The following is a 25,729-nucleotide window of genomic DNA, read 5'->3' as shown; positions in this document are numbered from 1 at the left end:
TTACATTTAGGAACTTTCATAAACATTATTTTTTCAATCATTTTCTTTCTGCTGTCCCTTTCCTTCTTTTCCATTTTTTGCATATTTCTTCTACTTGAGAGTCAAATGTCCAACAATCTTCCTCATCCCCCCTTCTATTCACATCAAAATTTCCCTTTCATTCTGTGTCCTTCATCATAACATTATTTCCTTTATTCCCCCTGAACATAGTCTTCAAGCCCCTTCTCCCCCTCTTCCTTCTCCTCCTTCCCCTCCTCTTCTCTCCCCCTCCCCCTCCTCTTCTCTCCTCCTCCCCCTCCTCTTCTCTCCCCTCCCCCTCTTCCTTCTCCTCCTCCCCCTCCTCTTCTCTCCCCCTCCCCCTCTTCCTTCTCCTCCTTCCCCTCCTCTTCTCTCCCCCTCCCCCTCTTCCTTCTCCTCCTTCCCCTCCTCTTCTCTCCCCTCCCCCTCTTCCTTCTCCTCCTCCCCCTCTTCCTTCTCCTCCTCCCCCTCTTCCTTCTCCTCCTCCCCCTCTTCCTTCTCCCCCTCCCCCTCTTCCTTCTCCTTCTCCCCCTCCTCTTCTCTCCTCCTCCCCCTCTTCCTTCTCCTCCTACCCCTCTTCCTTCTCCTCCTCCCCCTCCTCTTCTCTCCCCCTATCTTTTACTTTTCTTGATACTGTATTTTGTCATTCCATCGCTAATTAATCATTTTTCTACAGCTTCCAGTTTTTCATCATTTCCTGTCTCATTGTACTCTTAACTATTTAATTTCTTTACGTTATTGTTATTGAAACTTTCCTTATTACCGGTAAGAAATAAAGATTCCATCCCTCATAATACTCTTTTAACTGTATTTCCTAAAAAACATTGCTATTCACAATTCTTTCAAATATATCCTTCTCTTCTATTGTCCTCTCCCTCTCTTTATCTTTCCAACTTTCATTCTTGAAACACAAAACTGGCCCTTATTTCCTTACAACTGATAGTACCAGTAGCTTTTTGAGTAACATTGATTTTGTTTACACAACCCTATTAAGTCACAGATATACATTACAGGCAATCCTTGGGCAGAGCACAAAGTGAACAATGTGGTTTCCAAGTGCAAGTATGAAAGCTAGAAGAAGAATCATACCGTGTATCTGCTATGGTAGAGTTCTTGTAGGGACGGAATGAGTGGATTAAGAAACCTCTGCCTAGCCCGCATCAGCTGACTTAGAATTTCATCCATTAACTGCAAAGGAGAAGAATCATTTCAAACATGACTTCAAACCTAAGGACATTTAGCATACTAAAGAATATCAGCTTATCAGATCTTTATCACAAATGACAGAATGTTTTAAGCCCAACTGCACTACTTATAGACCATTGGTCCCCCATGGTCCCCTTTTTCTTTAATAATTGAGAGCTGATTTAATGACATAATCATCTGTCAGTTACCATACAGGGAGGTCTAATCCCTCCTGGCCAAACTAGTGCAGAGGGGCTTTAATAAACATCCGACCATAAAATAAAGCATTCAGCTGGTAGTTTAGGGCACTCACATGTTAATCCAACCACAAAGATAATACTGGAATCAGACATGATAAAAATCAAAACATGGTACTTCTACATGTTTTGGGCCATATGGTTTTGTTAAGAACAGTGCATTAGCTCTATAGTACAGAATGCAAAAGTATTACGATTTTCAGGTTGATTTTCAAAATTTGTATTTGACTTACTTTGTTGACTTCTTCAGCTGACTGGAATTCATAATCTACATCTTTAGTATTGATTATCTCGATAGCTGAGTATATATGATTGCCAACATCTTGAACCTGGATTATAGAAATGGATGATAATAATAGTTACATTTCAAATTTTGCAGCAAACATTTAGATTTTATACAGATGAAACAAAGAAAGGGAAAGAGAGATAGAGAGATAGAGAGAGATAGGGAGGGGAGAAGTACATAATAAAAGAATAACATATGTGATGATACAACCTTAACATTGAAATAAAATTCACAAAACTATTTGCTACTTGCAAGTTTTGCTAGATACAAATACATGTATATCTCACAGTTTGGCTGGATTTTCTACAGAAAGTACACAATATTATGATATCAAAATTTGCCTGAATTACAAAATTTGAAGATTATATTTGTATTCTCTTCATATTACATTACAATCTCTTTTTATTTTTATTTTTTTCTTTTTTTCCTAGTTCTTTGTTCTCTTTTAAACCTTGCCTCATCTCTTTTCATCTAACACAAACGTGTCCAACTCGAATCTCAAATTTACCAGCAGGAAATTAAATGATTGATGAGTATTATAGAGATGAATATTTGATTAATCAGCTTTCAAGGCTACCCTACACTCATTCTCAGCAGCACATCAAAGTATCAAACTTGATATGATATAACGCTTCTTTATTACCTCCTGCATGAATAATTCCATTTACCAAGATTTGATCTGTATGTATGGTATGTATGTAATGTTTGAAGGGGGTTAACACCTGCTGCCCAAATACATCAACTTTCCAGTTTCTATTTTTTGCATGCAAAAATAAATGACAATTTCTTTAGATAAATATGTTCCTTACATGCAGTCATCATTAAAAAAAAATACAATCTATATGGCACAAAAATTACACAACTGCCCGAAATATCAGGATATTTAAGCATCTCATTGCCCGAATATAATGATAAAACAAAAATATTGAGAATCTTAGTAGAAACAATGAGCTACTCAATTTCTTTCTGGATATGACTATATGGAAATTATGGATAAAGGGACATCTTAGGGCCCATTTAGACAAGTGAAACACCTCAGACATACCAAAATACAATGAAATACATGATGTAAGTGAAGTGCCAATCATTTCTGATGTACAATATAGATTGCATAAAGTGCATGTAGGGGTCATAAGCAAAGTTATGTTTCTCGAGACCACAACAATATGTTTGTGGTAGTTCATTTACAAGTTACATTTTGCAGCATCTGGTTTGTTGAAGGTGGTTTTATTGTTGCATCACATCTTAACTTGAATGTAATTATTGTATCTTGTTCACATACCTGTTGTAACCTCCATGGCATGTCATCTCTGACATACGTCTTCACTAGCTGGTTGGTGTTTCTATGTGGTCTTAAGGTCAAGTCCTGCAACACAAGAAGTAAATAGGATGATAAAGAGTACACAAAAACCTATAAATGGGGCTGGGGATTGACACTTTACATAAGGGTTTTTTATTTATTAAATTCAAAATACATGTACATCCTTTAAAAAAACTGGTCATAAAAATATATATTTAAAAAGCTAGTTTTTAATTTTGAAATGCATTTGTACTTACACATTTACAAATTTTCTGAACTCAAGTATTTCTTTAAGCAAAATCTTGTATTTTTTAGAAAATCACAGATTACATCAAATGAACTTATTTAATTATTAAGTGACTTTAGCTCTCATCTTAAATGTTTTAATGATTTTCTGGTAATTATTTTCTACAAACAAAAACGTAATATATCTCTTTGAAATTTGGGCTTGTATGAGCAAAAATACAATAAAAGTATCTACATCAGGTAATGTTCATACGCATGTTTGACGACGGTTGATCAAGATATTTGCAGAGCATACTTAATGAAGTCTTACACTTTTACACTAAGAAAACAAGAAATCTAAATGTCACAACTCCAATCCCTCCAATATTATTCTCACAGTCTGCCAGCAAACAACTTCAATTTGCACACATACAAGTGTACAATTGAAAGATAAGTGTAGTATCAGTCATACATTGTATGATTGCATTTTCAACAAAAAGAGCTGTCTATTATTAGAAAGGGTCTATCACATAGTACACAAGGATCAATGGGCCTATCGTGAGGTTTTGGATTTGTCAAAATGAAAACAAAGTGACTCAATATTGTTGATAATCATATACATAAAAAGCACTGCACGATGCACACAAATATATGGGACCAAACAAAAAAGGAGCATCAAACTATGGTCTAGAATGTTCAACTATCATTAGCTATATTTGAAATATGAAGGTAATTAAAGGAAAAAACTCTCAGGAAACATCATTACGATGATATCCTTCTAAGTGTACATGTAGGTAACAAAATAATGAGAAAGCTAAAAAATGTGTGTTCTCCTTCTCTAGAACTCGACCTTCTCCTTAACAGCAGACATCACTTATTCATTCAAAAGCATGTAGAACTGATGAGTGATTGGGTAGCACTGCCTCATGTATTAAAGATTTCCATCTTCTTTTAAAGCAACTTAATAATACTGAGGTACTTCCAAGAAAACCAATGACCATATATCAAACTGTTTCGTCTTTAGTGCTTGCTGAGCAAGAGTAACTAAATTGTATGTGTCAAACAAAATAGGTTGTGTTTTATAAAACATCGCTCTATATTAGGAAATATATATGTAGCGTGAAATTCATGAGTCAAACATTTCAATTGTCTTAGAAAATCATAAGCATGAACAAACAGAACAATGATGGAGAAATAAAGCAAATTAAAGTGCACCACATTTGTGTTCATTGTGATATTTTGTTGCCCTCTTTTTTCATGTTTCACCCTTATTTTGACCTTTTTTTCACCTACAAGTATATACACTGTACTTGTGTTTATTCCAGTCTTCCTCTTTCCATTTCTATGTCTTTTCAATATTATTTTCAAAGATGATATGAAGAAACAAAATGGATTCCAATACTTACAGCTTTGCATAACATGTCACCAACCAATGTTACAATGCCTTTCACATAGTCAGTCCCACTATAACAACAAAACAAAACACAAAGTAAATGAATGTAATTACTTTTTCCAACATATAGGTGTCTGAATCATTTCATTACAAGCAAAATGATTTTATTCATACCTTCAAATTTACAGTACACCTAGTGAAATTATATGCAAACCTTTTTTCTTTAAAATTCATAAAACTTATGGACTACAATATTGGACCTACTTGTATTTAAATACAACACACACACAGTCAGAAAGCTTTACTACTGCATCCCACGAGTAAAAGCTTTGTTGCCAGATTCCATTTTACTCATGAATTTTTTTCTTTAAATATAATATTCAAGTAATTCTTTCAGGAATGATTAAAAATATGGGGACGTCAAAATACTCAGCAAAGTTGTCAGAATAGTTAGTAACATATTTTTGTTTACCCAGGGAAGCCTTATGCACTGCTCTTCCTGAGGGCCCTGCAATCATATTACTATCCCCGTTTTTAAAGAACTGCTTCTTACTAGGTACCCATTTACTACACCTGGGTGGAGAGAGGCAAAGTTAGAATAATACCTTACCAAAGAAGGCCTATGAGACCATTATTGTCAGACTGAATGATGGTGGTTATTTTACCTGACTGCTAAGAAAGCATATATACTTGTAAGTAAGCAACCAGACAGCCGATGGCTTTAGGTCCTCTTCGAGGGACCTAGTAATGAGGGTTAATGCCTTAGTAGGGCACTAGCGCATCGCCTTGGTTTCAAACCTGGGTCACCGGATTACAAGACCACTGCTCTACTGACTGAGCTATCGTACCTCCTCAAGGGGCGGTACGTCCCATGCTTCATCGGTTTTCCTGCGCTGCAACCATTAGTATGGCACATATCATACCAAATAGATATCTCCTTGATCATACAAATGCTAAGTCAGCATTGCATTGAGAGTTTGATAAATAGCTGTCTTGAATCAACATTTAAAACTACTCTGTCAACCCCAGGGGCTAAACACACACAATACATAATGAACTCACTTTGTACTTGAGAGAACAAAAGTCTCGGGCTTGATCAGTGTATCTTTACCTGCAAGTCAACAACAGAGAAAAGAAGAGATCAAGTTTAAAAGTACACAGCATGATGAACATCAATCATAAGAATTATATAGCATGATTATCTTCTTTGATATAAGCACATTCTGTATTCTGTAGTTTTTGGCATGTTTCCAACTTACACAGAGATACACAAGCCCAATTAAGTTATATAAAGAAATTTCACTGCACTGAATACACGACACAACCAAATTAATGCCCTCCATATGATGTGTATAATTTGTACAAGAGCCACCAACAGGGAATGTTTACAACTACATTGATTTGAAAGAAAAGGAAATAAATCTTTAAAATAGCTTCATAAACACTAAATTTTAAAGGTAAAGACCAGTATTGGAAACGCCCCAATTTCAAAAAATGAAATGGAAGCTCTCATTACCAATCATGTGAAAGAATAGGTTTTGACTAATACATGATGATAACAAATTTGCAGGGAAACCGCCTAATTCATATATTTGGTAAATTTGTTTCTCTCATGGTCTGTGAGAGATATAGGGTAGTCCCATATACATCTTTCTGTGTATATTGTTTGTAACTTTACGAAGAATGGGCCAAATTTCTTATCATTTTGATGATTCCAGAACCTTGCAGATGCTAAATGCTAGATGATCAACCTTTTCTGATCGATTCCACAACGTTTCTTTCACAATGCAATCGCATGACCATAACTGGTATTTACCTTTAACTCCAGCATTATTCATCTAATTTCCAGCAGCCAATCACAGCCTATTAATTATATAATCTGATTTTGGCTTTCCGTTCATTCTTGCTATTTTGTATGAGGGCAAGACAAAAAAGCTTCAGCATGTCTGGTTTCATTGCTATTATTTGACTTTTAAATGTATTCATTTCACTGCATTTAGGAAACTCAACTTCTGGACAAGTGGTTTATAAATTCATTCACTCATTCACTGCCATGTTATCCACAGAATGTTTTCACCACCTGTTTTGTGTCCTCTTTTCTTTCTTTCTTTCAAATTATGGATTGGTAATTGTATGTCAGGTGTCCTCATATTAACTCCTGTGTCAATTGCTCCAAGCTCTTTACTTAGTCAAAAGTATGGGGTTGGGGTTGCACTTGGGTTTAAGGTTAGGTTTAGGGACAGAGTTAGGGTTTGGGTCCAGGGTTGAATCTATTACTGGTAATATGTTAAGTGCAGGAAACTGATGAAGAGCAATTGTAACATGAGCAAGTGTTGTACTACCATTTTTTAACATGCCACACAAACCAACATGAAAGATACATATACATGTACAGTAACAACTAAATCATTCATTACACTTATTAAGTTTTGAACATTTTTTTTAAATACAATGTATGTGACATTTGTCGTGATTTGTGTTTCTTTAGAATGTGATATTTTAAAGCTTACATGTAAAAGTATTCAACAAAAGTCCTAATTCAACCAGTCTTGAATTACAAGAAACATAAAAACATCAAATTTACAAGGAGTTTGAATAATTTAGTTGAGGTCAACAATCATTCTCTATAATCCTGAATATCTTATAAAATGAGAAACCAAGTTAGCATTTTTCCAGTCCTTTTTTACAATAATGTTCTTTCAATGCCTTTTTAGTTTCCACATTCAGATATCAATGAATTTTATTTAGACAAGTCCCCAAGTCCACACTGATATACTGGATCATCGAATTAATACAACTTGATCTAGTCATGAGGGGAGGGGATACCAAGTCCAATTTCAAATATACTGCAAATGCCAACAAATGCTTTAATTAATATTGACTCAGGTATTGTTAAAGTCAGCCTTTAATTTTGTCCCAGCTCACACCAAGGTCCTGTGAAGCTGAAATTGATTTTTATAATCAAGTTCACACATACATGTGCATGCCCAGTAATAGTAGTATTGTACACATGTTGTATGATTAACAGAAATACGTTCTATGCATGTATTGATTGAGTCAATATTTTTTGTTACAGTAGAGAGAAATGGAGAGAGAGAGAGAGAGAGAGAGAGATAGAGAGATAGAGAGAGAGAGAGATAGAGAGAGAGATAGAGGGAGAGAAAGAAATATTGGAGAGTAGGGAAGAAAGATAAAAATGATAGAAAGAAAAGGAAAAAATGAGAGAATAGACAAAAAGGAAGGAGAGAAGGGAAAAAACAGATAAAGAGAAAGATATAGATATCTATTATTTAAAGAAGAGGGATATGGAGAGAGGGAATGAAAGATAGAGAGAATGGGAAAGATAGAGAGAAAGTGAAAGACAGAGAGAGGGAGAGACAGTCAGATAGACTGAGAATGAAAGAAAGACTGAAAGAGAAAGGAGAAAAAAGTGAAAGAGCAGGAAGAAATCAGGTCTCGGGAAAGAGAAAAGGAGAGAGAACGATCAGAAAAGCAGAAGATGCAAAGAGGTTGGTGTTTAATTAAAACGTCATCAGGTGTTCTGTACTGCATGGCTTATTGAACACAATCAACTACACATGTACACATCAATAAACTGGACGCTTTCAAACAAACTCCTGTCCATTAGATTTTAAAGGAAATGTGCAGTCTACAGTTTGGCAATGACAAGGCAAGTTGTATAATGGTAATCTTTGTGTAATGTAACATAAACTACCTTTAATAGTACAATTGAATCATTGCATATAATGACACATGAAAATGGAGTGCCTGTTAAAGTGAATTTATATCCAAAAGGTTAAAGCTAAAGACCAGTTATGGTCATGCGATTGCATTGTGAAAGAAACATTGTGAAATCGATCAGAAAAGGTTGATCATCTAGCATAGATGTACTGCAAGGTTCTGGAATCATCAAAATGATAAGAAATTTGGCCAAGTCTTCATAAAGTTAGAATCACTGTACACAGAAAGATGTATATGGGACTACACACACGTGCGCGACACATGCATTTGTATCTCTCAACAGGCGAGAGATACACTAATTTACCAAATATATCAATTAGTAGGCGGTTTCCCATCAACATTTTTATCATGTATTATTCAAAACATATTCTTTCACATGATTGGTAATAAGAGCTTCATTTCATTTTTTGAAATTGGGGCGTTTCCAATACTGGTCTTTCCCTTTAAAGAGAAGACTATTTTACATTAACAAGATTATAACTGACCACAAAATGTTCTCTTAGTTTCAAATTTATATGAGCATACCCCAACCACAAATAGCCTGTTACAAAGAACTGATGGTCTTTTAATTTACATGTTCAATTACATACAAACAAAACTTTCCTTGACCCACCTGTGTAAACCAACAAATAAAAATATTCAGCTACTTACACATCGTAAAACTTAATGTTATATTTCAGGAAATTAAATGAAATGACTATAATGCTGGTGGCAGCTTTATATGCAGTATAATGTCCTTTGGCGAGACATTGATCTACATTTGCCACACTCAAGCCAGGTGATGTAAATGGGTACCTGACAGGAATTAATTCCTTGAAATGCTAGAGCGCCGCAGATAATTGGGGCAGTGCCAGGAGCATCACAACGTGACAGACATGTTCGCTATATAAGAAGCCACCATTATTATTATTATTATTATTATTATCATAATTATACAGTGAAAGTTATAGATGGCAAATGCATGAAAAGATGGCTACATACAGCTGAATTTTGGCTGCACATTTAATCAAAGTAAATAAATGTACATGAATACTTTTACAAGATTCAAGACATTTTATTAAACCATAGAAATAAAAACATGCAAACAATAATACAAAATACAGTGGGGAATATTGTAAGGATTAATAGAAAAGTGATTGATTAAGTGAGAAATGGCCCTAAAGGAGAGAGAGAGAAAAACAAACAGATATAGTACATTTAATTCAGGGGGATGATCTATTCATTCATCCCCCCTGAACAATAGGTATTACGTAAGGATTGACGCCCATGCCGCTGACAACAACAAAACAACACACTGCGCAGTAGCAAACTGCGCACCTATACGACGTTTCGTTAGAGTTTCGGGATAACTTTTTTGTGTGTGTGGACATCGTGGAATTTATACAATTATTCCTTATACGTCGTTTCTTGTGTGTGGACACCCTGGAATTTATACGATGATTCTTTATACGACGTATCGTTATAGAGTTTCGGGATAAATTGTTTTGTGCGTGGACACGCTGTATATCTTCAGTAGGAAAAATCTTCACAATACATGTTCCAGGATAAGAACAGAAGCTCCTTTTATCTAAACATCAGAGCAAAACAAACTCGAGCATGATTTGCTTTATAAGAGTGTAGGAGCTTGTAAGAACTCACTTATTTCTTCATTCCTTTAACGCAGCACTGCCATCGGCAATACAAACACTTCTAGAATGTATGCATTTTAAGTAGTTGTTGTGCCTCAAGGTAGTCTTTCACGACAAACACTTTCCAGAATCTACATCAAGACGGAGATGATACCAACTCAAAGAGCTTCCTTTATTGCTCTCATGCACAGGTTCCTTAGTATGAATACAAGAGCCATCCCCCCCCCCCCCCAAAAAAAAAGCAATTCATGTATAAACATGGTTTGCTTATTTCTATCAAAATCTCTTTACTTCAGCATGTTCAGCTTTACTTTTAATGTTTCATCTGTTTCTTTCTCATTTTCTGATGAATTTCAACCACTCTTTTTACTTTTACAGTGCCCCCCCCCCCCTGTCTCTCTCTCTCTCTCACTCACTCGCACCCACAGTCACTTACACACACACACACACACACACACACACCCTCTCTCTCTCTCTCTCTCTCTCTCTCTCTCGCTTTCTCCTTCAATTAGTGTGCTACATAGAAAATTAGAAATGTAAGATGAATCATTATAGTAATGCAAAATCTTTCAAAATCTATCTTCCCTTGAACCTGAAAAATTGAGCCTACATAAATTTATATTCCTCTATAGATGCACACATCCATGCCATCCTAATCTGCATTGTGTTCCCCATGTACAGGGTGATCTAAATTACGCATAAAGGACGACCAATCTATATTTGGGTCCTCTCAATTACAGGCCTTTTACTCTTACTAAATGCTCAGCAGCATTCGTCATTGGCCTCTCTATGTACATCTCACTTCATCAATCTATGGTAGCACACTTTCCTCACTCAACTAGGGAAGGTAGGGGTGACTTTCACCATGATTTGAATTGAAACAAAATACAATGAAACCTGTATATAAAGACTGCTCTTGAAAAGGAGACAAAAAAGTGGTCTTTGTAGGCAGTATATATTTATAGGCAGGTGGTTTTGATATAGTCAGGGGTCCTTTACATGTATGTCCAGGTTTCTTAACTATATGTTTCAATGAAAAATCATTTTAAAGGGAAACAAAACAAATGTGGTCTTTCTAAAGAGTTACATGTAGTCACTAAAGCAGGTTTGACTGTAATTATCTAACTACCGGTATACAGAGTGAGTCAAAAAAAAGTTTACACCTAGAAAATTGCTAATTATTTTATAAATCATCTATGAACAGTAAATTATTATACATCTTATGAAAGAGTGTTTTATCCCGAATCATTCAGTATCATTTTTGTGTGGTATGTGTTCATGCTTGGGTGAACAGGAGGCATTGTTTGCGAGAGTGCAAAAATCGACTTGCGCCAAAATTGCCTATGTGATGTTTGAATAAAACAATTGGGATTTGGGTATTAATTCGGTCTTTGCAGATCCAAATAACATCCCTAACAAAATTAATTATGCCACACATATCAAATATCAAATATAAAGGAACATTTGTGCGCGTGTGTGTGGGTGTGTGTGACTTTGCCCTTTGCAAAAAAGCATATGCAATGCATTTCATTTAATACATTCAATCCATTCTCTCACTCCACTGATCCCAACATATTACATACTGAAGGCATCACTTTGGCGCAAGTCAATTTTTGGGCAGGTCCAAGCTATTGTCCCCTCTGGGGGTCAAATTTCATCTTTATATATATTTAACAAACTATACCTCATTTTTAAAGCTGAAACTATGAATTTTATGAATCTGATAAAAAATTAAAAATATTATCAAAATACGAAGAGTGCCAAGGTCACGAACTTCGATTTGTATTAATTAGCGTGACGTACGGGACATTACATTTTTATTTTTGTATCTCATTTGAATTTTTTGTTTAAAATTAAATATCTCAGGACATGAAGACCATCATGCTAGAAAATAGGAAAAAATATAAAAACTTTCAAAATGAATTAATTATGCAAATGAGGTAGGTTCCAAAGTGTGATGTCCCGTACGTCACAATTTGATCATAATTTGTTTAATTTTAATTATGAAAATAATTTTTGTTTTTAAAGATATTTTAGGAAGTTCTAATTTAGATGAATACCTAACAAAAAATAGGTTTAACAAAAATTTCAAAAATTCTGTGTTGATTACATAATCAAATTAAGAAATGTGACGTACGGGACAAGTGTGTGACGTACGGGACAACCCCATATAAAACCAATGCGAGATGTGAAAAAGGAAATGACCAAAAGGAGAATATATACTGTGTTAGGAAACTTGTTGTATACAGGGATATATGAACATATACTGGGTCCCTTCTAGGAATTTACTTGTTTGTACTTTTATTGTTGTTTTATGTAATTGTTGTTAATGTAATTAGTCTTCAAGCCAGACCCCTGGTATTATCAACTTTGGTATTTTGCCAGTTGATGTCTCCAACATTGGCAGGATGCTAAATATGTAAATCATAATAGTGTACTAGTTCCTGGAATGAGTCTAATGAAATATGGTAGTGGATGCACCAGAAACTGGCTTTTACAACTCATAGATGCTGCAGGTAAGAATAGCACATGTATGCTATCAAGCTCTCCATGTGAGGTTTTTTATATTCTATTTCAATGTCATATATGATGGTAAAGGATTACAGCATGCACTGTACATGTTATGGAGCCAGCTCGGGAATTCTGATCTCCTAAAAACTAAATCATAACTTTTAAGGAAGGATAGCCTTTTTGAGTATTTCACACTCTCACCCACTTAAGATTTGTATCACGTTAACACCCATGCATTTTTGTTGAGTTTGCTTTAAATTAATCTTTTGAATTGTGGAAAAGGTCACACAAACCTTTAGGGTTTTAATTTCTTATATCTGGTGGTGTTAATCAATACAAAATACATTCAAGATTTATATTTTTGTATCCATCTTTCACAAACATGTAGGCTACATTAATGTACATCAAAATTCTTGAATATACGACAGCAACATATACATGTTCTAATCTGTGATAAAAGGATATAAAAAAGACAATATGTCCAGCATTATCTTTGAATTCCTTCAAAATTCTATGATATTACTATCAAATAATTCAAACGAGCTATGAAGAAAAAACTTCATATTTTTAATGTATCTTTGTTCATAAACACTTAGAGCATAAGAAATGTTCTTTGACAAAATAAGATGTGCCGAGTGTCCCCTGTGTTTCAAACAAGTTTAAATAAAAGTTTTCAAGTTCAAGTTCATCTTCTTCATTAATTATTGTTTAAAAACATTTTGCGATGTTGAATGGAATGGATAAAAGAAATGAGAAAAGAAGCATGACTGCACATGATAGATGGGTAAATGGAATAAAAATGGTAATATAGTGTGTATGAATATTAATTCAATTTGTTTTCTTTGTTAAAGTAATATTTGTATTGATTTACCTCATAAATTAACACAGATGATATTAAATGATGGTCAGAGGATCTAATTGGGTTTTAAAACACTCTAATTGTCACTGATTTAAGTTAAAATTGTTCACATTTAACAAATGTTGACGAAAATTCTCCATTTCAATGCATGCATTTTCCCATAGGGAAAAGTTGTCCCGTACGTCACGTGTCCCGTACGTCACATGCACACATTTACGTTTTGGTATATTACATAATAACGAAAGTTCAGAAAAATATGGTAATAGTTGTGATTAATGCTTAATTCCATAATGAATTAAGATATCATTACCATAAATCTCATAACTTAATAAATTCAGAGAACTTTTATGATGAACTTATTTTTAAAAAAGTCAGAAATTCTCTGGTCCTGTACGTCACGGGGCACATTAATTACATTAAAAATTAATTTATGAATTGGTCAGAACTAAAACTTTCCACAAATGAACTTGCTCATAATAGCCACAGACTCATACCAAAAGATAGTCATATAAATAATGTCATCCATTGTTATTTCTTGTTTAAAGTCTCTGAATGTCCCGTACGTCACAAAGCAAATAGCTTGGACCTGCCCACTTGCACTCTCGCAAACAATGCCACCTGTTCATCCAAGCGTGAACACATACCACACAAAAATAGTACCAAATGATTTGGGATGAAACACTCTTTCATAAGATGTATAATAATTTACTGTTCATAGATGTTTTTAAAAATAATTAGCAATTTTCTAGGTGTAAACTTTTTTTTGACTCTCACGGTATAGAGATCAGCTTATGAATCTAAAATCTGAATGTTGGTACAAAGATTTACTTCAGCAGGGTGCATGAAAACAAATTCATCATATCTTCGGCAAAAAAAAACAGAGCAACAGTCTGAATTATATCAAATTAATTGCATTAAGTATCTATATTTCTTTATAAACTATTAAAATATTATTTTCATTATTCCATTCAGGTGAGGACAAACATGAAGAAAAAACCCACAATCACATCAAATTTACTCTACAGTGGATATTGACCTACTATTTTCCTTCACACTACAGCTTGTGTGTGTTTATGCAGCTCACTTAAAGGTATAAACCAGTTTTGGAAACGCCCCCTTCTCGAAAAATGAAATGGTAGCTCTTATTACCAATAATGTGAAAGAATATGTTTCGACTAAAATACTTGACGATAACAAGTTTGCTGAGCAACCGCCTACTAATTGACATATTTGGTAAATTATCATATCAATTCGGCCTTTATATATAAATTGCGTGGACTAATATACATCTTTCTGTGTACAGTGCTTGTAACTTTACAAAACTGGGCCAAATTTCTTATCATTTTGATGATTCCAGAAACTTGCAGTACACACCAATACTTATATGCTAGATGATTAACCTTTTCTGATCGATTCCCCAATGTTTCTTTCACGATGCAATCGCATGACCAAAACTGGTCTATACCCGTAATCATTTTATATTTAGTAGAGCGGATACACTCTCATCCACAGTAGATGGTGACCTACTATATCCTACATCCCATTTATCTTGTGGTTGTGCCGCTTCACTCTATTTATAATGCACCATGCTACATGTACATCCATCTACTCTCCTTGAGCTCACATACACACAAACCTGGAAAATGGAGCAATACTTGCTATAAAACGATTTAAAAACATGATAAGTGTCCTCTCATTATGTACAGGTAATTTTTGACCAACCGCTTCCCATTCATATTGCCCACCACATATCTGTTTGGGCTGCTTACATCAATCTTTAGAGCATTGTGCAACATTCTTATAAACAACCATCTCTCCTCTTTTTGTGCACATAATTAAATCTAAAAGTCAAAACAATACCCGGTACTTAAAAACAATACCTACTAATCAGGTATACCCATATTATCTACAATTTCTGTTTACCTACTATTCTCCTATACCCCTACACATCTTGTGTTCGTGCTCCTTTCATTTTGTTAAAGCTCTGCTCAACATCCAATCTTCTTGTTCACATCCATCAGAAAGATGAATCAATATTTTTATAAAACACATTCAGGTATACATTATCTATGGTGGATTTAAACTCATATTTCCCTACAACATCCTGCTACACCCAACTTGTATTTTTGCCACTTCCATTATTTCTGGAGGATCGCACTACTGTAATACCTAATCTATTCTGCATGCTCACATTATTATGTAAATCTGGAAGATGAATCAATATTTGAAGAAAAACAAATTCAGGTATACCCTTATCTAGAGTAGATTTGAACCTAATATTCTCTTACTTCCCACACACCTTGTGTTTTTGCAGCTATCATCTATATTTAGAGCACAGCGCCTCATCCATCTAGTCTTCTTGCTGACATACAGAACAAGAAGATGATTACTAAGTATACAACCTAAGGGGTAATGTCATGAGATGCACTCCGCATCTACACTTTCTTGCGGTGTAGAATTCCACACTGAGAGTGAGCAGAATCTCCATATCGACCCTTGGGAACCAGAAGGGTGCAAGTCACATGCTTTCTTGGCAGAGTTAAAGCCCTTTTGGCTCTGAACAGATGATGTATTCCTTTCATGTTATCTAAGATAAAGTAACATCACTCAAAACAAAATCCCTTTTTTGTGAGTCAAGCAATAAATGAATACATTAATTAGCGAAAACCAGTCATATATACATGTATGTTTCTTTAATATTGAAGTACATTCACTTATTTACTGTCTTGAATAATAGGTCTTCCAACTTCAGTAAATTAGGGCTTTTGGGAGAACTGTTAGAAATCACATTTCTAAAGCATTTTGTAAGATTTACAATTGCCTTTTAATAATTCAGACTAGTGGAACATGGTTGCTACTCTGAATTTCACACCTTACAAGCGATCATCGGGCAACTGATAGCATTCTTTAATACGAATGTGTACAAGTGAGATGTAAATGAAGATTTCTTGGCATGATATAATGCCTTATAGCATGGCATGGGCGCAGCCATTTTCTTGAAAATGTGACGTACCAGGCGGAGTTGTACATCATGCACCAAGCTTTAACGGGAAAGGCTTTTTAATTCAATAACGAATCCTTTACTTTTGAATGAGGGAAAATCATAGTCGAGAAGGCAAAAATTACATTTAGTGAAAAATATATAATAGGGTAACAATAGTAATTTACTAAAATATAGCTATTTCATTTACAGTATGTGAAACCTTCACCCCAGAACAGCACCAACTTATTTATGCACTTTGCGTACTGGCAATTGAAGTAAAAAGGAAAATAGTAAGTGAGTGAAATGCTCCAACACCGCACACATCTGTGAAGTAAGCATCCATATATTTGAATACATTCAGTTGATAAACAACTTCGCATATACACTGTAGTACGTCATGCAATCAAGACAACGGCGATGCCTATGTCTTGCTGAGAAACTGCACTTCATTCTTGCTTTATGCCTTTCTCATACACTTTGGTGGGGAATCGTGTAGACTGATGGGCAAGAATGCAATAAACCTCTCAGAACAACTAAAGTTATTCTTTGGGGTTAATTCTCCTTTAATTAATACAATAATAATTACTCATGGGTGGCAGTGCTATGGTAATTGCTTGGGTACTGCGCTGCATTGCTATACCCTGTTTAGAAATCCAGTGCAGTACCCAAGTCGAATTCTTAATGTATTAGTTAAAGTCTTATTTTGAGCGTGTTTGTACCCAGGCTGTAGAGTAATTATGTGCTTTTTAAGAATGCCATGAGTTGCCCGATGATCGCTTGTAAAGCGTGAAACTCAGAGTAGCAACCATGTTCCACTAGTCTGCCTTACCGGTATTCAATATATTTTTGCTCTGCCTAGGCATTGAGCACTGTACGGAAAGATAAAGCAAACCTAAGACCTAAGTATATATAATTATATATCTGCATTGTATCCTTAACCAAAATTCTCTCTTGTGTTTTCTTGAGAGTCAGTGAAAAAGACAAGGGCACAAATGAAGATTAGATATGTACTAGGGAGATGTCAGTGAAAAGTGTACATATTAAAAGCTTTGAAAGAAAAAAAAAGATTTTTTTTTTTTTTTTTTTTTATTGGAAATCCCTCAAATAAATCCCCCAATAAATCTGATTTCTACATATGAAAGCTAATCTGAAATGAGCAACCCCCCCCCCCCTCAAAGTAGCTTTGTATGCTGCTGAGTGCTGCAATGGAGACACGTGTAAAGAAGAGGAGCGTACATGTACGTCCAAGGGGCGAATTGGCAACCCAGGACAGTGCCTCATTTCAGCCCCTAATCAGCCAGATGTACAACACATAGCCAAAGAGCTTTGCCTTGCTGCTGGCGGGCGGGCGGGCCGGCCGGCTTGCGATAGAGGAATAGCGGCTGGCCTTTTCAGCTGAATTGATTGGCAAGGTTGGATGTATGTAAGCTAATCAGGCCTAGCAAGCCTCATCGAGGAGAGATTGAAAACCAGACAAGTTTCGGTGGTGCACTTTGCATTTTGAATATCATGACATGCATGGCATTTACAGACTACAACCACCCACAAACCTTAGATTTGGATCACAATCATAGAAAGACGACTACATAGATTGAGCATTTAAATTTATTTAATAATTCTATGATTGCTGAAACTGCCAAAATGCTGAGAAGAAGATCAAATCAACATGTATATTCACAATTGGTCAGTCATATATTAATATATTTTGAATCAAATCCTTCTAACAAGGTGAAAATACTATTCCTAATAGAGACGCTTTTGTTGTTTGCGCCTACATTGTAAATGTAAGATTAACCCTTGCATGCCATAGAAAACAAAACCTTCCAAAGAACTTCAGTGGTTTCTTTAAGACTTTTTTTTTCAAACTGGCTACACTTTTTCTATCTGAAACCCTTGCGATAAAGTCTATTCCCATGGGACACATTTTCTACCTAATATTACACCAAAACAAGCGTTCCAAACTGAACACCTCAAATGTTATTTATGACACTTATCTAAAAAAAGACATTATGGCATAACAGGGGGTTTAAAAAAATATGATAGCCACTATACACTTCCTATAATACCCTAATGTTATACCTAATATTCAACCAAAACAAGCATTCCAAACTAAACACTTCAAATGTTATTTATGACACTTATCTAAAAAAGACATTATGGCATAACAGGTGGTTTTAAAAAATATGATAGCCACTATACACTTCCTATAATACCCTAATGTTATACCTAATATTAAACCAAAACAAGCATTCCAAACTAAACACTTCAAATGTTATTTATGACACTTATCTAAAAAAAAGACATTATGACATAACAGGGGGTTTTAAAAAATATGATAGCCACTACACTTCCTAATACCCTAATGTTATACCTAATATTACACCAAAACAAGCATTCTAAACTTCACACATGAAATGTTATTTACGACACTTATCTAAAAAAGACATTATGACATAACAGGGGGTTTTAAAAAATATGATAGCCACTACACTTCCTAATACCCTAATGTTATACCTAATATTACACCAAAACAAGCATTCTAAACTTCACACTTGAAATGTTATTTACGACACTTATCTAAGAAGGACTTAATGGCATAACAGAAATTACAAAAACATGATAGCCACTACACTTCCTAATACCCTGCCCCCTCTCTCTTTCTTTCTGGTGTGATGAAAAGATGATAGGCCTACTGGGTAAGTTATTCCAGTTAATGTTCATCCATCTGATAGATGATTTACAATGAGACTCCCGGGACTCGTTTGATATCTGCACCTCTCATTTATTCATATGTACAGTACTCAAGCATGGCTCGTAAAGATCTAGTTAAAGACGCTGGAAGGTACATGCCATGGGTTTGTATTATAATACTGCCTTCATTATATCAGGTGTTGAAACTTTGAAAAATGTATGTTTATAAATGCCTTCCTTGTTTCATCAATATTTAACACAATCACATCACAAAGACTCTCAATTCTCAAATATTCATTTTAGGGCAATTTGAAATCATGTTAGTTCTCCTTTTTGCCCATTTTTGAGATGTTAGAGATGTGTATGACTGTCTTGAAAGTAAGGAAATATAGCAAGATAGGTAGATTAAGATTTTTAGCTTAACAAATAAATAAATATTAAAAAATCGAAGGCATAGGCTAAGTAAGAAGCTATTTCTTTTCCCTTCGATTATTATTTGATTCATCAAAACATTGGTTAGGATATCAGAATCAATTTCTCCATACCATATATAGGCCCCTTCAGAAAGCTGTTTAGGAATACAATTTGACCTTTTGGCTTACCGCAGCGTACATTTACACATATATGCCTCAGCAAGCGATCAATTTTCCTTAGAACTCTTTAGAATAAAAGCACTCTTAAAATGTCAAGTAGCTGCATGTACCTGCTTCAAGGCCGATTTCAATAGATTGACTGCTAATGACCAGAAGGGCCTGTTTCACAAAGCCTTTTTTTCAATGAAAAATGAGAAAACTCAGTGACAAATCTGTTGATAACCAATCAGAAGCAAGGATTTCAGTAGCTTATAACAAAAACTGTCATTTGACACTGATGACAAGTTTTGTGAAATACATGTAGGGCCCAGAAGGGTATCAACTCCATGCAAATGTTTATTAGATACCGTCCTTCTGGTTCATAGCAGATGAGATCTACATGTACATGTATGTACCCAGTAGGCCAGTAGTTACTTGTTTGAAACAGGAAGGGTGTTAACTCTATGATACATATGAGTTAACACCCTTCTGGCTCATAGCAGATGAGATCTACATGTACATGTATGTACCCAGTAGGCCAGTAGTTACTTGTTTGAAACAGGAAGGGTATTAACTCTATGATACATATGAGTTAACACCCTTCTGGCTCCAAACAGATGATATACAACTCATCTTCTAAAACAGAACAACCTACAGAAACTATGTGTATTCTCTAAATCCTTCAAGGGGTTTGAGATATACATGTATATGTGATAATTTAGAGACAACATGAAAGCTGTTATGTTTAATGTTCAGCTACAAAATTGTAAGATAATTTTCTCTTACATTTTTATAAGAAATAGCATTGAATAAATAGTGACAGTATATGAGTGAATGTAATTGTTTTTCCCTTCACCTACTTTTAGATGTATGAACAGGTTGACCAGTAGCTTTAAGTGAGGAGTGAATTGCTACTTGAAACATACATGTAAACATGCTTATTGAGACACCTGCTTTCATCACTATACGGACACTTTGGCTGCTTGCAGTGGATCAAGTGAATAATTCAGACTTTAGGGACAAGGCAAGTTTCAGAAGGAAAGCAAATTGCCTTCGCCTGCTTGTGACAAGTATACACAACATACACATCATTCTAAAACGCTCTTGCAGTCTTCCATGGGGACTAGTTGGAAATGGGGCAGAGAAGTTTCATCAGGAACCAAATAAACTATTTAGGACCTTTCACACAAGAGACAGTATTATTGTCTTATACATCATACTCAGAATCTTCTTTAGATGTTGAAGAATTGAACAGTGAACATGTGAATAATCAAAATATTTTTTCCAGGACTGTTCTGCAACCAATTAGAAGAAGACACTTGAAAATAATTCTTTACCTGTAAATTATAACTATATGGTTCAAATGCCTGAAACACACTGATCATATCATTTTTTTCAGTAACTAGTATGGACAAGTTAGTTTTCCTCTCAAGATTGATATGAAGAGCAGTTGTTACATAAATATGTACTCATTCTAAGGTATAAAAAGCCTGGACGCTGAATTGGATAAAGAGAGAGTTCCTTAAACCTCAAATAATCATCAAAGTTCTCACCATTTCTGTTACAATAAAACAGGTCACTACAGCTCTTATCTTACTTATAAAGGCAAATACTGAACTTGTACATTGTCTTCACTTCACTCTCATGATCATCCCACCTCTTAATTTGTCTTTCATTCTGTGGCACAAAACATCCAACCAGGCCCTTTCTATCAGGTAATAATGAAAGATGTGGTGAATAATTTAGATGGAGGGATTCAACGGAACTCTTCCAAGATGGAGAGACCGCATCTCCTTCCATCTAGGGGGCATTGGCATGGAAGAACTCTCAATTCCACCAGGGTTCAATCCCTGTCAAATAAATTCAACTGAGTGTATCATGAGCATATAAACCCATTAGCAGCCTGAAGTAAGTGGTTCCCAGCAGTTACTCGACTTAAAAAGCATTGCAGGGCACTGCAGGAATTTGTACAGTGAAAATTTCAAAACATGTTAAAGGGCCAAAATGTTGAAAAAATTCATTATTTTAAGCTTTTCTTAAAGTATGATGGCAAAATGTGCATTATTAGCAAAATTCCAATACTTTTCCTTTTCAGATTTGAATTTTGAAAATGGTAGTGTTTTATTTACCCATGTGTTATGTACAAAATGAGGGCTTCAATTTACACTGCAGGAATGTGTACAGTGAAAATCTCAGAACATGTTAAAGGGCAAAAATGTTGAATATTAATTATTAAAACTTTTCTCAAAGTATGATGGCAAAATATGCATTATTACCAAATTGCAATCATTTTACTTTGCAGATTTTAATTTTGAAACTGGAGTGTTTTATTTACCCCATGCGTTATGTACTAAATGAGGGCTTCCATTTTCACTTATAGCGAGAAAACCACAGTCATTTGATCCAAAATTATGCACATAAGCCCATCCTGCTGCTACTGATATATTTTGAGATAAATTTTTGAGTGCTTGTACATACACATCCCTCTCTGAAAAGATTTGTTTACTCTTAAAGGATTCTGTAACTTATAGGGCTTCAATATTACACCATATCAAAGACGCTGATAACACGTAGGGCCGTGCATCTCAGACTTAACATAGTTAAAAGATGCCTTTAACAATTAATCTCCATTTTATAAAAACATTTACTTCTTTGATATTACTTTGTAAAAAAATACCCTAACCTCTCTTTACTACTCATCTTAGCTATTCCCTAGATCATGTTAACATCACTTTATACTCTTGTACTTTAAATCATATCCCTCGTTGAATGGCATACATGTGTTGTTCAATGATCTATGAGCTATATGATCAAGTGTCAACTCCATGCATCAATATCGATGGCATGGGAAACGTATGCACCTGCTGGCAAAGATACACTAAAGGATTTAAAGGTAATACTTTAGGCCTTTGTGTTTTGAGAGGTAAAAACAAAAGTGGTTGCATTGAGCACAACTACTTTTCGACATAAACTGCTTAAAAATGTATTTTGGAAATGTCCAGCCCATCTCCCCCCCCCCCCCCCCCAAAAAAAGTGAATCAATAGAAGATTTGGAGGTGTAGAGATGACAGAGACAAGTGGATACATTATTGGACTGTGAGTCACAAGATACGCGGTTTGGGTTCTGCCACTGTACTATTAAAATGTCCTTTGGCAAGACATTAATCTACATTCGCCACTCTACACCCAGGTGTTAAATTGGTACCAAAAATGGTAGCCTTGCAGAGTAGGTGCTAATATGAATAGAATTAAAAGTATCAAATATTACTATTACTTATTAGGAGAGAAATTTTGCTCTTTCGTATACCTCTTCATTTTTACGGGGTGTGTTTCTTAAGAGCATTTGGACGAGAAATGCATTATAAAGTACCCACACTTTCATTTTTTTTTAGAGCAGCAAGTCTTATGCGGACAAGTACAGTAGATATGAAGCTTGCAGACTAGACTATACATACACATTTGAGTACCGGTATACTTTACAGTAAATTGGGGTTTTTAGCAAAATAGTACACGTTCATAATGTGATATGTAAGCTTGACGAACCGAAACTGTAATGTAGTTTGTAGATGATTTACACAAAGTCTACATGAACAATGCACACAAGGTCGATACGTGCGCTATATAAGAATCCAATTGTATACATAAACTATATAACATATCCAACACTTTCATCAGAAATTTCTGACATTTCACTACAGCAACAAAACAAACACCATGTGAGTAGCTTTTTTGGTTTCAATCATTGCTATCATCGACCCAACTATGATTATTCTCACCCAACAATAACTACTAAATATTCATAAAGATGAAAACCACTAGATTAGTACTGTGTGCACTATGGATACCATATAATTTGATTTGTGCAACCTCATAATGAAGTCATTTTGTGGTAGAGCTCCCATGGAACAAATATTGATTAAAATTAATCTCATAAAATCCAGACTTAATTTGTGTATTGTAATCTACACTGTAGGCACACACTTACACACACACACACACTGAAAAACATCCACACAAAAATCATAAACCATACGGTAATTAACGTTGTATAAACCGCCCTCGTGTATTAACCGCATCCCTTTTTTTTTTTTTTTTTTTGTCAACTTTTTTTTGCCAACTTTTTTTTTTGCCGACTTAAAAAACAGTAGAGGACCTAGGATAGAACCTTAATTGTGGTACGCTGTGTAATAGAAGAAAAATTGGAGGAATTATTTTCATCTATCAGAAAGATTGCTTTCAAACCAAGATGACAGACAAATTTGAGTGTTGTTCTAGTTTCCGAGCGGTGAGTGAACACCAGCGCTCAAAATACACGGGGGCGGTGGGCGATTCGCCCCCATGAGCTACATAATCGCCCCCGTCAGGTTGCTCACGGGGGCGATTGCAAAATTAAAAATTGCCCCCCTGGAATTATAGAATAAAGATTATCTTTTCTGTTATAACTTTAACACAATATTTAGTTTCAATTTTCAAACCTTAAACCAATGAAACGGAACTTAGATTAGCGTGCAAGATTTCCCGTGCTATGAGTAGGCCTATTATTACCGATTCAGCTTGCAGTGCAGTGCCGCCGTCAGCAGTGGTTATAGGCCTACTGCGCCGTTAGTAACTGTACGTGTGCACGCTGCCGCGCCATGTCTGCTGGAGCTGGAGGCGATCGCGCAAGGGCAGAAACATGGTCATGGAGAAGTTTTTTGTTGTGAAAGCGTAAACCCGCTGAAATCTGGTGATTTCAAATGACCAGCAAATAATGAACCTCGACCAGTAAATCAATATACTTTTAAATGCACATATATTTGTTTTGGGGGGTCCAGTTGAACTGAATAAAGAATAATAGCTTTATATTGGCTCATACTAATACTGATACAAGCTAAAGTATTTTTATAGAGGTATTCCAAAATGACATTCTGATAATCAATATTTTGTTCTGGTATCATATGTATATATGCATAATACAACTGATCTCTATGTTTTCTTAACGTGACATAGCTTCTTCTCCCCCTGCAAACAAAAAGAAAACAAGGTTATTCAATAAAAGGATCATGCGACAAATAATCATTGTGATTCAAATCGTTGCAAGGATTTTTTTGAATAAGCAATGCTTTTCACCAGAATCTTCTTTGTAAAAATGACTTTTACAAATCACAGCCATGCAAATCTGCCACTGTGTTGTAAAATCACTTTCAGATTAGGAGAAATGTATTCTTTAATGAGTATTTTACATTGAATGGAACGTCTCAACTCAGTAAGCATGGCAGAGATTTGTTAAAGTTGTTTTTACGAAGAAGATTTGGGTGAATAGCAGTGCTTATTCAAACAAATATTCGCATCAATTTGAATCACAATCATTATTTGTCGCTTAATCCCTTTTGATGATGTTGTTTTCTTTCTCGTTTGCAAGGGGAGAAGAAGATATGCCACGTTAAAGACATCATAAAGATCAGTGTTGTATGCGTATATATTATATACACAGGCCCCGCGGAAGGTTTATCAAAATGGGGGCTAAAGTATTTACGATCAGGTAGAGGGTAGCGAGCGTAAATTGGTGTGGAGGGGGGGGGGTTCAGAGGTTTTAGGCATTTAATTACGGTCAGAGAAGCACAAATATTTTGATGCCGCATTTGTGTCACTGGCAGGTCAGGGGGGGGGGGGGCGTTTTCTATTTTATTTCTTAAGGTAAAATGTACGTTACTATCCTATTTTTTACCGGTTTGGGAGGCTAGGGGGGGGGGGGGCGGGCCGGTAGAATCGGCCCGTGGATCCGCGCCTGTCCAAAATAGCACACACACAAAATCGCCTCGCCGCTACGCGGCTCAGTAAAGAAAGAATGTAAAGGTTGCTCCGAATAATGAGGAGGAAATAATGTGCAGAACGGGAAAAAATCGAGAGAATGTCATCAGGGGATGAAAGTCAGTAACAGCTATGTAGCTTGTATGGATTATTGTATAAACAAGAGCCCCCGTCAGTACTAAAAGAGCCCCTGTGAGAAGGCTCACAAGGGCTCTTTTTGGGGGGAAGAGTTCCCGTGGACAAAAAATTAATTTGAGCCCTGGTCAACTGAGCTGGGAGACATTGCCAGG

General features: G+C 35.4%; 1 protein-coding gene across 3 annotated transcripts in view; it reads right to left on the bottom strand.

Annotated features, from left to right (window-relative positions):
- LOC589260 (protein rogdi homolog) overlaps window positions 1-25,729 on the bottom strand; it is a 39,509-nt gene that overhangs the window by 6,880 nt on the left and 6,900 nt on the right. For all 3 annotated transcript variants that reach the window (XM_030992420.1, XM_030992421.1, XM_030992419.1), the window contains 5 exons: window positions 5,727-5,775; window positions 4,678-4,735; window positions 3,029-3,112; window positions 1,694-1,789; window positions 1,108-1,206 (listed from right to left, as the gene is read on the bottom strand). In XM_030992420.1, the coding sequence (XP_030848280.1) occupies window positions 1,108-1,206; window positions 1,694-1,789; window positions 3,029-3,112; window positions 4,678-4,735; window positions 5,727-5,775 (386 nt within the window). The remainder of the gene's footprint in view (window positions 1-1,107; window positions 1,207-1,693; window positions 1,790-3,028; window positions 3,113-4,677; window positions 4,736-5,726; window positions 5,776-25,729) is intronic.

The sequence above is a fragment of the Strongylocentrotus purpuratus genome, unplaced genomic scaffold (assembly GCF_000002235.5).
Source record: "Strongylocentrotus purpuratus isolate Spur 01 unplaced genomic scaffold, Spur_5.0 spur5_scaffold_2, whole genome shotgun sequence".
NCBI classification, from domain to species: domain Eukaryota; kingdom Metazoa; phylum Echinodermata; class Echinoidea; order Camarodonta; family Strongylocentrotidae; genus Strongylocentrotus; species Strongylocentrotus purpuratus.
This window is presented reverse-complemented; position numbering and strand designations above follow the sequence as displayed.